General features: G+C 37.5%; 1 protein-coding gene across 1 annotated transcript; it reads left to right on the plus strand.

The window, feature by feature from the left end:
- The first annotated feature begins 8,292 nt into the window (after nucleotides 1-8,292).
- Nucleotides 8,293-12,971, plus strand: Smp_123200 (hypothetical protein). The gene is made up of 5 exons (XM_018797970.1): nucleotides 8,293-8,416; nucleotides 8,536-8,572; nucleotides 10,754-10,765; nucleotides 11,607-11,624; nucleotides 12,788-12,971. Coding segments are annotated over exons 1-5 (177 nt in total). The 5' UTR covers nucleotides 8,293-8,307; the 3' UTR covers nucleotides 12,789-12,971.
- Nucleotides 12,972-15,109: the final 2,138 nt, after the last annotated feature.

A 15,109-nucleotide genomic window follows, 5' to 3' on the forward strand; every position in this document is an offset into this window, starting at 1 on the left:
TTTGGGTGAAATCGGAAACTCGTCAGATATTCAAAGGAAAAGTCGGCAAATCGTCTGGATATTTGAGGGTGAAAATCGGAAATTTGTCGGATATTCAAGGGAAAAGTCGGCAAATCGTCGGATAACCAGGGTGAAAATCGGAAATCCGTCGGATATTTAAGGGAAAAGTCGGCTATTCGTCGGATATTTAGGGGGAAAATCGGAAATTCGTCGGATATTTAGGGTAAAAATCGGCAATTTAGCGGCATTTGAAAAACGGAGCGACAGAAAGGGGGAATTCCGCTTTATTTCCCCTCGACAGGCGAAAAAGCAGACATTTTGGCGCATTTCTCCTTTATTTACGACTTATTTTCAAATGCATTTTCCCCTTTATTTCCTCTTTATCGGTTGTTTGGGTAAATTACATCGGTGTGTATGTAGTGGAAAAGTAAACAATGTACCGGATATTTAGGGTAAAAATCGGCAATTTAGCGAAATTTGAAAAACAGAGCGACAGAAAGGGAAAATTTTGCTCTATTTTTCCCCCGGACAGGAGAAAAGGCAGATATTTTGGTGCATTTCCGCACTATTTCCGACTTATTTCCCAATGCATTTACGGCTTTATTTCCCCTCTATTTGTTGTTTGGGTTTATTTCCCCTTCATTTGTTGTTTGGGTTATACTAGGGCATGTTCCCTGACAAAAATAATGTTACAGAAGATAATAGGCTGGGTAAATTTACCAGTTGAAAAATGAAACGTCTAAATTTTTATAACCTGTACTTAACTAGACTCACTACAGACGTGGTAATACCTTGCTGACTGTAACTAACAAACGCACGCGACCTTGCCAGTGCAACGACTAATCGTAACAATTTTCAGTATTCAGTTTCAGTTTCAGTTTGGAAAGGACAGGAGGCTTGGTGGCCTGTGTTAGTCCTGGCAATGATGGTCTCTCAGCTGATCCAACTTTCTTTTGAAGGAGTCGACGGATGGAGCCTCAACCACGTGCTGAGGTAATGAATTCCACTCGTTGATTATTCGATGGGAAAGTCGGTAGTCAGCTGACAAGTAATTCGTTCTGGGCTTGTGAACTTTTTTGGAGTGTCCTCGTAGATTTTCTGTTTTGGAAGACAAGAAAAATGAGGGCATATCAGGTGCAAATTTGTCATTTAGCAATTTGAAAACTATAATCAAGTCACCTCTGATTCTTCTATATGACAGCGGGAATAGGTTTAGCTTGGTCAGTCTAGTACCATACGGGAGCTTCGCTATTCCGGGAATCAGCCTAGTTGCTGTTCTCTGAACTCTTTCCAAGAGTTCACTGTCTTTTTTTAGGCAGGGGTTAGCTGCTTGTATACAGTACTCAAGTTTAGGGCGTACGAACACTATATACAAAGTCAGAAACGTTTTAGCGTCAAGATGCCTAAAAGCCCTGCGTATGGACCATAAAGTCCTAAAACCTTTGGCGGCTATTGCACGGCAGTGTGCAGTAGTCTTTAAGTCTTGACTAACGATGACGCCTAAGTCATTGTGTGCCTGAACAATAGGTAACTCAGTGTTATTCATCGTGTATGTATCTGTACCCTGATGGCCAATATGCATCACAATACACTTGGAAGTGTTTATCGGCAATTGCCAGGTTTGGGACCATTCAGATAATCTCTCCAGGTCATTTTGAAGTTCTAAGCTATCGCTCTTGCTTTGTATCGCTCTCCATATCTTGACATCATCAGCATAGAGTAAGACCGATGACGATAGTAGACGAGGGAGATCATTTACGTACAGGAGGAATAACACTGGCCCCAAAACTGTACCTTGGGGGACTCCACTAAGCACAGTATCCCAGCTAGACAACTTGGAGTTCACCCTTACTCTTTGTTGACGCCCAACTAGGAAGTCTTTTATCCACATCAATAGATTGCCTCCAATCCCGACATTCCTTAGCTTATATAACAGCCGGTTATGCGGAACTTTGTCGAAGGCTTTGCTGAAATCGATGTAAGCTACGTCTACAGGTAATTTTTGGTCCTTAAGAGCGCACCAGCTTTCACGAGCGACTAATAAGTTTGTGAGACAAGAGTAACCTGTTCTAAAACCATGCTGCTTTTCGGAGAGGATCCGGTTTTCATCGAGATACTTTAACAGTTCCTTCCGAATAATCTTTTCTAAGATTTTAACAACCACACTAGTTAGGCTAATTGGTCGGTAATTCTCAGGCTTATGTTTTGTACCTGTTTTGAAGACTGGACTTACTATGGCGTTCTTCCAGTCTTTTGGTAGACGACCCTGGGTTACGGATAGATTAAAACATACACTTAAAGGGTTCGCAACAAAGTTAGCTAATTCCTTTAGTAACCTAGGATGCAGTTCATCGGGTCCAGTGGATTTACCTATGTCAAGCTTAACTAGCAGACCAAAAACATCGAGTTCTTCAATGGTTACGCTGTCCAGTGCTTGTGTGGGTGGATTTTCATGGACTGGTGAGAAGGGTGTTTCTATGGTGTATACATCGCTAAAGTATTTAGAGAATACTTGAGCTTTGCCAAAGTCATCCTCCACTAGTGATGTGGCAGTACTGTCTCCCCATAATGAAGGAACATTTCTTCTTCTTTTTGTCCTTTGGTTTATATACGAATACAAGCGTTTAGGGCATTCTATGGATTCCCTTACGATTTTCTCTTCGTACAGCTTTCTGGCCTTACGGAGGGTCGAGGCACAGGTATTTCGAGCCTTTTGATACTGAGATTTCGCCTCGTCAGTCCCCAGTAACCTAAATCTGTCCCACATTTTCCTTCTTTTACGGAGAAGGATGCGAACCTCCCTACTGAACCACGGTGGGGAGTTTCTCGGTCTCTTAGGTGTAGTCCAAGGGATGTGGGGGGTGGTAACTTTTAAGTATAAATTCCGGAATACGTCCCAAGCCGTTTCGATTGATGACTCTGGATCTAATTTCCAATCTACTAATGATGCTGATTTCATGATGTCTGCTATGTTTGCTTTCCAGACGTTAGGTCTGGATTGAGCTGAAGCGTACTCGTGATCGACAGTTATATGGAAGTCAAAGCTTAAAACTGCATGATCACTTTTGCCTAGGGGTGGCATGTAATCCAGGTTTGCAACATCATCCTCATAATGAGTCAATATAAGATCTAGTAAGGATGATGCAGAACCCGGGTCGTACCTAGTTGCTTCCTTCACGTGTTGCACTAGAGCACAAGTGATTATCGCATCAACTAGTTCCTGTTCGAAGGAGTTTGCTGACGATTCAGTCCGAAGATTTCCCCAGTCCACCATGGGTGCATTGAAGTCCCCTAAGATTAGACATCGATCACTTCGTGATAAAGTGTTGAGACTGCTTAGCAGGACCTCGTTTGCCTCACAGCTTGGACTGCGATAGATCAAACTAAGTAGTAACTCTTGTCCCCTGCATTTCAGGCGGCAGCAAACTAATTCATACGTCCCACTCTCATGGGATACACTGTCGATAATGGTGAATGGAATAGCATTCCTAATGAATAGAGCTACTCCCCCTCCTTTACGCGTTTGTATTCTATCGGCCCTTACCAATGTAAAACCCTCGAAATCAAGTTCCCTACTATCTATAGACGGCGTCAGCCATGTTTCTGTGACTGCGATTATGTCTGGCCTAGTTGAGTCAATCTGTACACCTAGTTCCGGTAGCTTATTTAGTAAGCTCCGGGCGTTGGTATAACAGATCCGAAGCCTATTTAGGTGGCCTCGTGCTTCACCCAGAGTGGCTTCGGCATCATCCTCTGTCGAAGCCTCACAACCCGAAAATTTACAATTTTCAGGTCTTTTTCGCCAGCGTCTAATCTGAGCTGTAGTTCCTTTTCGGCTTCCCGTCTTTTAACACGGTCCGCCAACGGTAAGTCCTTACGGAGAAAAACTCCTGAACCCTTTAATTTGTGTCCATTTTCTAAGATTAAGTCGCGTTCGTTTGAGGATTTGAAAACGACTTTGAGTAGTCTAGACTGATTTGGTTTCAGATGCGCTAGATTTCCTAATCTATACACCTTTAGCAAGGTGACTCCGGGGATGTTTTTGGGCATAACTTGGTTGAGTAGTTGTTTTATCAACACAATGTCATGCTCAAAACGAGCTTTCGGTTCTAAGTTGTCACTCTCCTTGACTCTATGGAGAATGACTGATCTGTCGCTGTGATCAGACCTCGGCTTGTCGACCCTTTTGGTGGGGGTATGACTTCCTTTTACGTCATTTTGGCGTTTTTTTCTTACGACCCGTACCCAATCGCCAACGTTCTTTGGAGTGGTAACCACATTCGCGTCAGGCGTACTGTGGGATTCCGGAAGAGTCAGGACGACTTGGGAGATCGGGTCATCTTTCGCGCTGGAAACCGATCGAGCCTTGCGGTTTCGGCTTCCTGAAGTTCCCTTCTGGGTACCATTTTTGATACGAGGGACAGAAGAGACTTTTTTGCGCGAGTTTCTGGTTGTAACAGTCCTCTTTGGAGGATGTTCTTCCTCCTTAGTAGGGTGTGGGTCGGCAGTTTTTGGACTCACTTGGGCCTGCCTTGTGTCAATCTGCGTGTCGATAGATTGAGTTCTGACTGATGTATCCCGACCGCGCTTGCCGAGACACTTTTTTGCGGCATTTACTATTGAAATGGCCTCGGTTAGCAGGCTATTTGCATCCAAACAGCACTGTTGACATAGCCATACGCACCCATTTTTACTGAACCGCTTGAAAGCTGCAGGTGTTAGATTCGTGCAAACATCGTGGTACCAACCTTTGCACTCATCGCATTGCATGCCGCTATCAACAGGATATCGACATCCTGGGCGGTGGCAAATGCTTTTGTTGCATCTTCCAGTCATTTTAAGATGCGAAAGTGAGTGTTGACTATAAGTAGAAAAAAAAAACTATAAACAGTTAGGACCAAAGTACTAACAGACACAATGGAAAAAAAAAGGTACTCTGGAGTACCGACGATAAAACTATTTAGGATACCAAAGATGATACTCTAATAGAATACTTTAACTGAAAGAAATTCAATCAAAGTATAAAAACAGTAGTCTTGATACGTTAATAACGATCAAAACAATAGAATTTACTCAACGAGGAAAAATACCACTGTCCTTTTTAAATAGCGCGCTTTCGTCGTAGCTTTCGTCGTACAAGTCACAAAAGGCTTAATCAGATATATCATTGTTGTTGAGAATATGCAACGTAAACTATATACATTATTCAGATGTTGATTGACTGAACTGCTAACTTCTAACTGGTATGCACTTAATATTTATCATCCGGATCGATCAAGAAATACTGGATGAAAACTTGTTTAAATACTTTATGCTAAGAATTCTATATTGTACCAAAAATTCAATATTGCATAAACCTTATAATAATAATCTCCATTAACCGCTTGACCAATGATCATTCGCTGGTTTTCACTGATCGGTTTTAGGATTTAATTCTAGAACTCTAGTAAAAATGCCGTGGCTAAAGAAGTTCAATCATGTCATATGTGATGAAGTAACCCTGATGGAAACAAGTTAATACGGTTGAACATTACTATTGAAATTAAACATACAAACCACTGGATTACGGATGAGTAGTTTCGATGTTAAGCGTTCAAGCGTTAGACTTAAGTTTCTGGGATTGAACTTTAGTGGCAGAATTCTGGATAAGAATGTGGTGTCGGTTAATATATTAAGCCAAAATAGTTTATTTTATTTACCAATTAAGATAAAATAGAACTTTTATTCACCCTTGTAGTGTCGAGCTCTCATAACTCATTCTAGATTCTGGACAAATCAATCCATCCATTATCGTCAAGCTACATTTTGACCTCGTTAAATATCTACTCATCAGTCTTGACTGTTTTATGTAAGCATATGTGTGTGTATTTCCTATCTTACTCATCATATGTCTGTAGATTATTTTTGTGTGACTATAAATATCAATTCAAACTTGATTAAATAAAGTTGGCTCAAATGCCTTCTCCACTGAGCGCCATTTCGCTTCGCTCCCGTCTTTTCACTTCACTCGCTTCGTCCCTCTGACTTTCTGTCCAGATAAATGAGTGTACAAAATATACGTATTCAAAACTTCATTTTCGTATTTGACTTATTTAATTTTGGTATTCATCAAAGCAACTTAAGTCAATAATTTTACACGAGGATAGACTATATGTATATTTGTGATGTTTAAGAGTATTTGAATTATAGTATAAACTAGTAATCCCAGCAAATGTACTGTATTTGCAATTCCAAATCAAAAGAGTCATCAATACAAAGAAATCATTGATTCATATAAAAATCACATCCGCCACTGCTTAAATTGAAGTGTAAGTGTCTGTAATCGAGTGTACGTCTTCTTCTTAAGTTCATCTTACGTCTGTCCGACAGTGTATTGGGTATAGACTCTGTATTATATAGAATGCATTTGTTAGTATTAGAATTAACAACCGAAGTTGGAACAGACTCATCTGATTCTTGGAATTGCATAGAATCACCATGTCGGTTGTGCACTGAAACCACTGATATCTAGAGTTTGAACCATAGATTTTCCGACACTATCTTCTCCCACGAAATAATAATGGATCTTCATATCCCAAAGTTATAAATGATGTGGCTTCACTTAAAACATATTTCATATATTGACTAGGGTATTCATTAGAAGTGACTTCATGATAAGTATAAACAACAGTTGATATGAAGTTATCTGAATTGTATTAAAATTCAAGCTCACTTGGTATTGGTGCTTCGCATTGAACCAGTTACCCGCAAGAAGCAAATGCATTATGAGGATAAATAATATCTGGTATGATATCAGAATTCGATTTTTACGAAATATTTTCCTCGAATTGATTAAGAGTTTCATTAGAGAATAATGGATCATCAGGAAAATCAGCATCTCCCAAAACTGAGTCTGGTTTCAGATCATGATTTGACTCATTCATCATATCATTCTCAGAGTTGTAAGAAATTTCATCAAAAATATATGAATCATTATGACAAACCATATCTGGTACAGTAACATGAGAAATCCGATAAGAAGTTGGTTGATGAGAACCTATTGTTTCACAATGATTCTGGATTTCATTCAACTCTGGACTGCTCTGTAACGTTATACGGCTTCTAGAAGTCTTGGATAAAGATAAGTGATCATAGGGAACATTCGACTTAGTAGAATCACAAATTTTAGCATTGGTTTCGGCGAAGTGAACCATAGTACTACAAACTGACTGGATGTGTCCATTTTTATCACATTTAAAGCATTTAGAATTACGAAATACACATGAATTACATAGGTGAAACATACCACAGAACAAGCATTTACCAAACTTGTGCTCATGTTCATGAACTGTTTCATAACTCAATGAATTGTTATCTGAATAACTTTGATTACATATTGGACTGCGACGTATTAAAGTAATGGGATTCCTGATGCCCTGGCGAGTCATTTCATTGAATTTTTCCCCTTTATCGCATTCGAAATTTTTATGCTTCACATGGTCCAACAATAGTTGCTTGAGAGTTGCATAAGGGAGCGAAATCGGCTTGTCTGGAAATGCCAAACTCTTTATTAAGCTGTATGCTTCTTTTCTGATGAATGTAAAGAAACGAGCTACAATATTAACATCCTCAACATTTTCCTTGGCCACAGCACAGATTTTAAACGTTTCCATGTGATCCTCAAAAGCATTAAAATCTGAATGTATATCCAACCGTTCCATCACAGGCTCCATGGTAACGCCAATGTGATGCTTAAGAGTATTCAAATGACAGTACATACTAGTAATTCCAGGAATAACGCAATTTATTCAAAAAGTATCAGATGAGCACGAGCGAATGTATTGTATTTGGATTTCAAAATGAAAACTGTCATCAATAAAAAAGAATCATTGATTCATTCAAACACCACAGGTTACTAAAAGAAGCGCCCAGAAGTTCAGTACTACAACAATACATCTGTACTTTGCTTTCTGGTTTCCAAATAGACTTCTTACTTAAGTCACTTCATAATATCAATTATAGTCAATAATCATCACTAATCTCTATCCTAAAAATAATTCTTTCTATATTAAGTAGTATATTAAAATTCGAAAAAAAACATACTTAATGGGTCATAATGTAAATTTGATTAGTTCTCCATTAATCGTACTATCTTAATACGGATTTTTTTCTCATTTTATTTACATAAGAATTATATAACAAAGTAAACATTTCAAATATCCTCCTCCTCCTTCTTCTTGTTTGAAAAAGGTTTCATTATAAAAACTAATCAACGAACATTCGCAAATACTCGAAGAGATCGAAGAACAAGAAGAAGAAGAGTAGACGATGAAGGAGACAACAGTTATGCATCACTATCATCATCCCCATCCTAATCATCGTCTATTAACTGTAATTAGTGCAATTGTATTGTTGACAATTGTACATGATGTAAAAGGTAATGATGTCAATCTTGAATATTGTTACTATGATGTTTCATTATTATGTAAACCTATTGAAGAAGAAGAAGATTGATGGTTATTGTAATTGTGAACATTTCTCTTTTCTAATGTTCAGGTTCTGGTTTATTCGATGATGATATTAGTAAGCTTGACTGAAATATGTTTCCGATGTACATCTTGATGAATAAATCATTTCAATATTTCTACTTCAACATGAGGTGTCGTAAAACTGAATTATGTCTAACGGTGTAATCAGATATTCGCATATCGTACCTTTCGGAACTCGACAACTGCACACACACGCATCATTCATTTTACAGTCTTCCTAAGCTTGGCTAAAATTTGTTTCCGATATACATCTTGATGAATAAATCATCTCAATATTGTCATTTCAATATGAGGTCTGATGAAACTGAATTCTGTCTAACAGGGAAACCAGATATTCTCATTTCGTACCTTTAGGAACTCGACAACTGCACACACCTATCATTCATTTTAAAGTCTTTCTTAATTAAACAAACATCATTCTAAAACACAATTATCATTGTGTAGGTTGATAAACATCTATCAGTAAATGGTCCATCAGATAATCTTCCGAGACAAAGAACGAACTCATCAATTCCTAATCTATAGGTCTTTCTATTACACAAAACACACTCGAACTCACATATCTCTAGTTCACTTAATGATGAAACATACCTCTCCATTGAAAACTGTTCAATGAATGATACTTTGTAGTTGTCTTTCATGTAACATTTGATCATTGTTAGATTGACTTGTATCAAACATAATTATTGAAATTGTGTTTCAGCTACAAGTGAGTTCTAATGTGAAAATGTTTTATAAGTCGTTATTTATGCAATTGTATTCACAATATACTTAGTTTATCAGAAGGAGTTTTGTGGATATTATAGTAATTTTAGTGGTTGAGATCATGAATCCATTGAAGCTAGACCACCATGGAAAACCTGGAAGCATTGGACGGCCGTTTTGTCCTATTGTGGTACTCCTCAACAGTGAGAATCCACGATTCCACCTCGCGAGATTCGAACACAGGACTTATCAGTTTCGCTCGTGAGCGCTTAGCCACTAGACTATTGAGCCGTTATGCAACGGTGTTAATGTCTAACTATCTATCTGAGATTCTTACATGACTGATTTGCCATTAGTCTGTATTGAATTGGATCTTTGAATAAATCAAGTTGTCATTTCACAGATAACATCATGAATGAAATAATTTTTGTTGTATTTATGGATGTCTTTGTTAAAAAATAAATCTAAAGGACTAACTAACTGGCCTCTTGAATAATTATCATCAAAAGAGACTAATTCCCGTCTAAAGGTATGCATGACATTAACGGATATGTGAGAGCGCATCGCTAATGAGCATAATATAATGTTATTCATCAACATGATGATATACCTCCCTGTATTTTCATGACTCATGGTAAACGCAATCATCTTCGGTATTGAGAATGATGGCGGCTTCATTTTAAACTAACGAGCCACTATTTGTTCCATAGGTTGATAGATTAAAATAAAAGTTGTCTACTGAGTACATGAGAGGCACAATCATATATTCTATTTTTTATGTCTAATATCTATCGGTCCTCAACACAACTATTGATAAAATGCAGCAATCAAACACGGACTCGGAATAATACTTAAGAATGATATATCTGTCGAATAAGTAGTGAATCTTCATCAACGGAGATGACTAGTTGTTCCAGGAACAAGTTTAAGTAGTTACAGACTAGATGGTTGCGATCACTTGTTGATATATCTCAGTATCAATTTCCACAAACCCTGATTCTGACAATCTTCATCATGAGCTGACTAGTAACTGACTTCAAGATGTTAGACAGTAACTCACTGAAGACAATGGCGGAAGGTCGCGCAATTTCGTGGATTGGTTGAGGTTAGACATTGACATCGTTGGATACCGGCTCAGTGGTCTAGGAGTTAAGCGTTCACGCGCACGACCGAAGGACTTGGGTTCAATTCCAAAGCACAGGATCGTGTATACACAATACCAAGGAGTTCCATAGTAGGACGAAAAGTACATCCGGTGCTTCCAGGTTACTCATGATGGTCTAGCTTAAGTCGACCCATGGATCCAACCGTTATAATCTTAGAATCATTAACAATGTCGTAAGTGCAGTTACTTTTTATCTCACTACATTTTGTTCTACTTCTGAGATTTATCTTAACAATTTCATCTCACTGATCTAAAATGATATGACAACTTGAACCTATACAGAAATACATACGGCTGATTGATAGACTTCTATAATAATATCCTGACTGACATTGTGAATCTTTTTCTATTTTAGCCGCTCCGACAAGTATGTTCCATGTATTCACTATATTGTTATGCTTTCTTTTATACCACTAAACCGGTAGATGTGAGTTCACCCATCGACTATATTCACAGTTGAACTCCGATTGTTCGCTCTTGACAAATATACATTCTGTATAGATTAGATAGGTGATAGTTACTTGAACAGATGAATTTTAGAATAGATGACATGTGACTATCAGTATGACAAGGATTCATATAAAAAAACAAAGTTTGACCAGTATTTAATTCCTAATATTGACAACTGAATGAATAATCCCATGTCTATTATATCTGTTAAATAAGTTAGTGACTTTATAAGCAAAGATAGATAGTAGTTAGCAGTGGAATCTAGTTTGACGCGCGTTTCGTCCTATTTGGGATTCGTCAGCTAGATGTACCTTCATCTCATAGTTGATGTTCATTTTGGGACTCGAACACAATACCGTTCGCTTCAAACGCTATCGCGCTATCCACTTAGCTGCTTATAAAGCTTGTGATTTCAGGCAATATTAAGGCACTCCGCACATGATGAACATATTCCAACAAGAGACTGATCAATCACAGTTCAAAATAACAAATGGGAAGATACAAGTAAACACTCAATAAGCGAATATAAGTTAGTGACTATCTGTTGATCTGAGTAGATCAATATATAGATAACTTCTTGATATTTGGGGTGAAAGGTACTATGTTCAAGTACCGCTATAGCAACAATAACATTGCCAAATCGAACGATGAAAAAACAAAAAAAAATTTGTGAATTCTTTTACAGAACATCTTTCTTATAAAATATAAATGAATGAAATTTTTTTGTATTTTTTTTGGGGGGGGGGTAAAATATTAAGCGACATCTGGTTCAGTTAGTAAGTGATTGTTTCATAAAAAAGTGTATAACTAAGCCTTTTCTATTGATATTCATTCAATAAGTTTTTTTTATTTACTTACTGACTTACTTATGCCTGTAAACTCTCATGGAGGAGTATAGGTTTCTCACCAGGATTCTACATCCAACTTTGTCCTCGGCAATCCTCTCCAGTTCATTCCAGTTACTATTCATCCTATTCGTGTCTGCTTTGAATTCTCGACTCAATGGGTTCTTTGGTCTTCTTCTGTTCAGGATTTCAAGTTAATGCTTGCTTTGTGATGCAATTTGGTGATTTCCTTAATGTATGTCCTATCCACTTCCAACATCTCTTCCCAATTTCTGGTTCAGATTGAAGCTAGTTCGTTCTTTTACACAGTAGGTTGTTGCTCATGGTATTCAGTTAACGGACATTCAATATGTTGGGTAGACAACTGTTTGTATATACTTGTACCCTCTTGATGATAGTTATAGTAGTTCTCGGAGTTTCATCTCCATACAATAGTACTGTCTTGACGTTCTTATTAAAGATTATGACTTTGATATTGGTTGACAGACAGTTCTTTTGAGTTCCTTATGTTCTTCAAATGTAGGAATGTAGCCTTTATATCTGAATCAAATCCTTCACATCCATCAATGATGCTACCCAGATACGTGGAACTTTCTACCTCTTCCAGAGTTTCTCCATCAAGTATGATTGGGTTGTATTTGAGGATCTTGATTTCTCACTTTTTCAACTTCAACCAATCCACGAAATATGAGCAAACGTTCACCAATTGTCTTTAGTGAGTTGATATCTCTACAACAGACGTGGTTGAACTCCACTGGTCACTGCTTCCCACTAGTACTCCAGGAAATATCTCTTGAAGTCAGTCATAAGTGAGCATATGATTATAGATCAGACGGGGTTTTTGTAAGATTTTAGTAATTTTATAGTTGAAATTATGAGTCAATTGAAGCTAGACCACCATGATAAACCTGGAAGCACCGCTTGACTGCCGTTTCGTCCTATTATGGGACTCCTCAGCAGTGCGCCTCCACGATCCACTTGTGTATATTAAAGCCTACTGATTCAAAGATTGATTCTACACTAGTTACTATGACTATAATCCACATGTTTATTTTAAATCAAAAACATACCTTATTTTCCTTCATTCATTTTAGGTTCTTTTCAAGTATCATGGCTGGCTCTTTCATCAGTCTTTATGATTGTTCTTGGATTGATCAATAGTTATACCGAAAGATCTATCTTCTAAGAAACAAACAAACATAATTATATACATTTATTGTTGATTACAATAACAAATTTTGTATGTTACAGTATTAATACTACTTAATATAATATAGTATTTCAATTGTTCTATGTTTATAAACTTTCAATGGTCCAGGATCCGACTTCAATGAGATCATATGTTGTTCACTATTGAATGGTTACTATAGAAATATATATGTCACCCATTCTCGTATACCATTATCGTCAAATATGAGAATGGATTTTTGAATACAAATATTTTGTACACTAATCGATTTGGACAGACAACCAGAGGGATGAAGTGAAGGAAGAGAAGAGAAGAGAGTAAAGCAAAATAATGCGGGATGGAGAAGGCATGTGAGCCAACTCTATTCAATCAAGCGTTATTCAACATTTATAGTCGTACAAAAATAAGCTACAGATATGTGATGAGTGGGATAAGATGTACACACACACATACCCTCATATAAAAGCATTCAAAGTTGATAAGTGGATGATTAACAAGGTCAAAACGTGACTTAAGAATTATGGATAACTTGGCCTATTCAGAAGTGAGAATAAGTTACATAAGCATAACATAGTAACCAACACTAAAAACTATTTAGCTAGTGATTATCAATGGTTTCAATGAATCATGTATGCCACTTTTAATATTGATAGAATTTAAACAAATTCTGACCAAGTTTTAACAACAATCTTGTTGTTGTTGTTTACTTGTATCTTCCCATTGTTATTTTGGACTGTAAGTTGATAGCATTCGATCTAGATGATTTAGAGGCACTACACTTATATGTTGGGACAGCGAAATGAACAGGATTGACATTAGTTGTATATTACTGGGTGAAAACGGAAGATCTATCGACGATTTCAAGAATCGGCAATGACTGAGGTGTTTGTGACATATGTTACCTACAGCGAACCACTACCCATTTCAATGGACAATGATAACGGATGTAAGACTGGGTTTGAAGAAAAGCAAGTGAGGTCAAAACAAGACATGGTATCATTCCATGAATTGGTCTATCATAGTTGTGATCTATATGAACAGATGCAGATTACCTGGCTGGAATTCCGTAGCAGCTGGTACTATTACACACGTACACGATTGATCCTAACTTTTAGATCGCTGAATTATCCTGATCTCTGTACATATTCTGTCATCTGTACATGTGACATTAAGTTGTGTATGGTGATATTTATATGCCTGTATACCTACTGGTATCACTTTCTTACTTAGGAAGACTGAGCCACTTGTTACTCACTGAGTTGATCATTTCTACCACTCCAGTTCATATGCATTTCTTCCAGCCTCTCATAGTTCGCCTACATTATCAGATGTCTCCAATATATATGTCCCACGAATACTTTCGTACTCAACCTTTTATACCTTAGTTGTTATTAACAAGATATATCGACAGAATATATACGAAGTAAATAGAATATATATGACATCACGTCAGATATAGGACACTAAAATCGCACCAATAATCGTGATCAATGACCATAAGATGTTTATCCTTCTCAAATCACATGGTTACATGTAAAAGTGTAATATTTATTGAAAACTACTTTTGGTTAGAACTCTTTCTATATTCATGTTTTCTAAACTGTATCCTGGGATGCTTTACAATGACATGTTCATTTTAGGTCATTTTAGATAACAATAGAATCTTTGAATAAGATCTTTCCGTAATATGCTATACTAACATATTGAATTACCGACAAAGTGACCAAAAGTGTTTAACATAGCAGATTTACTGAATACTGAAACAATGCGAAGACTAGATATCCGTCTATTAATTAAAGGGACGAGTATATTGCGCAGCAGTTCGTTCTGTTCTACTTTACGGCTGTGAAACATGGCCATTAAGAGTAGAAGCTACTCGTAAGTTACTAGTATTTGCTTTAGAAATATTGCTCACATCTGCTGGATAGGTAACAGTGAGGTTGGACACAAGGTATTAGGAAATGATGATAAATCAGTTGATGAGGTCATGAATCTTCATTGACTGAGATGGTTAGGCCACGTGTTACGTGAACACCAATTACCACGACGCGCTATGCTGACTAGTATTGGGGATGGTTGGAAAAGAGTTGCGGGCGGCCAAACCGAAACTTGACAAAACAGTCCTTGAAGTCACTAACTTCTAATCTGAGCCATGTTGGTAGATGCAGACTACTTGTTTGGGGACCATGTAACTATCGTAACCAATGGTTGGAGACTCAGTGTGACA

Source organism: Schistosoma mansoni, chromosome 6 (genome assembly GCF_000237925.1).
Source record: "Schistosoma mansoni strain Puerto Rico chromosome 6, complete genome".
In the NCBI taxonomy this organism is placed as follows: domain Eukaryota; kingdom Metazoa; phylum Platyhelminthes; class Trematoda; order Strigeidida; family Schistosomatidae; genus Schistosoma; species Schistosoma mansoni.

What these genes read in the sequence shown, in the direction of transcription:
- Smp_123200 (XM_018797970.1), top strand. Translation starts at nt 8,308, where the DNA reads ATGAAGGAGACAACAGTTATGCATCACTATCATCATCCCCATCCTAAT. An exon ending in AATTGTACATGATGTAAAAG is followed by an intron (nt 8,417 to 8,535) that starts GTAATGATGTCA and finishes TCTAATGTTCAG; the next exon opens with GTTCTGGTTTATTCGATGAT.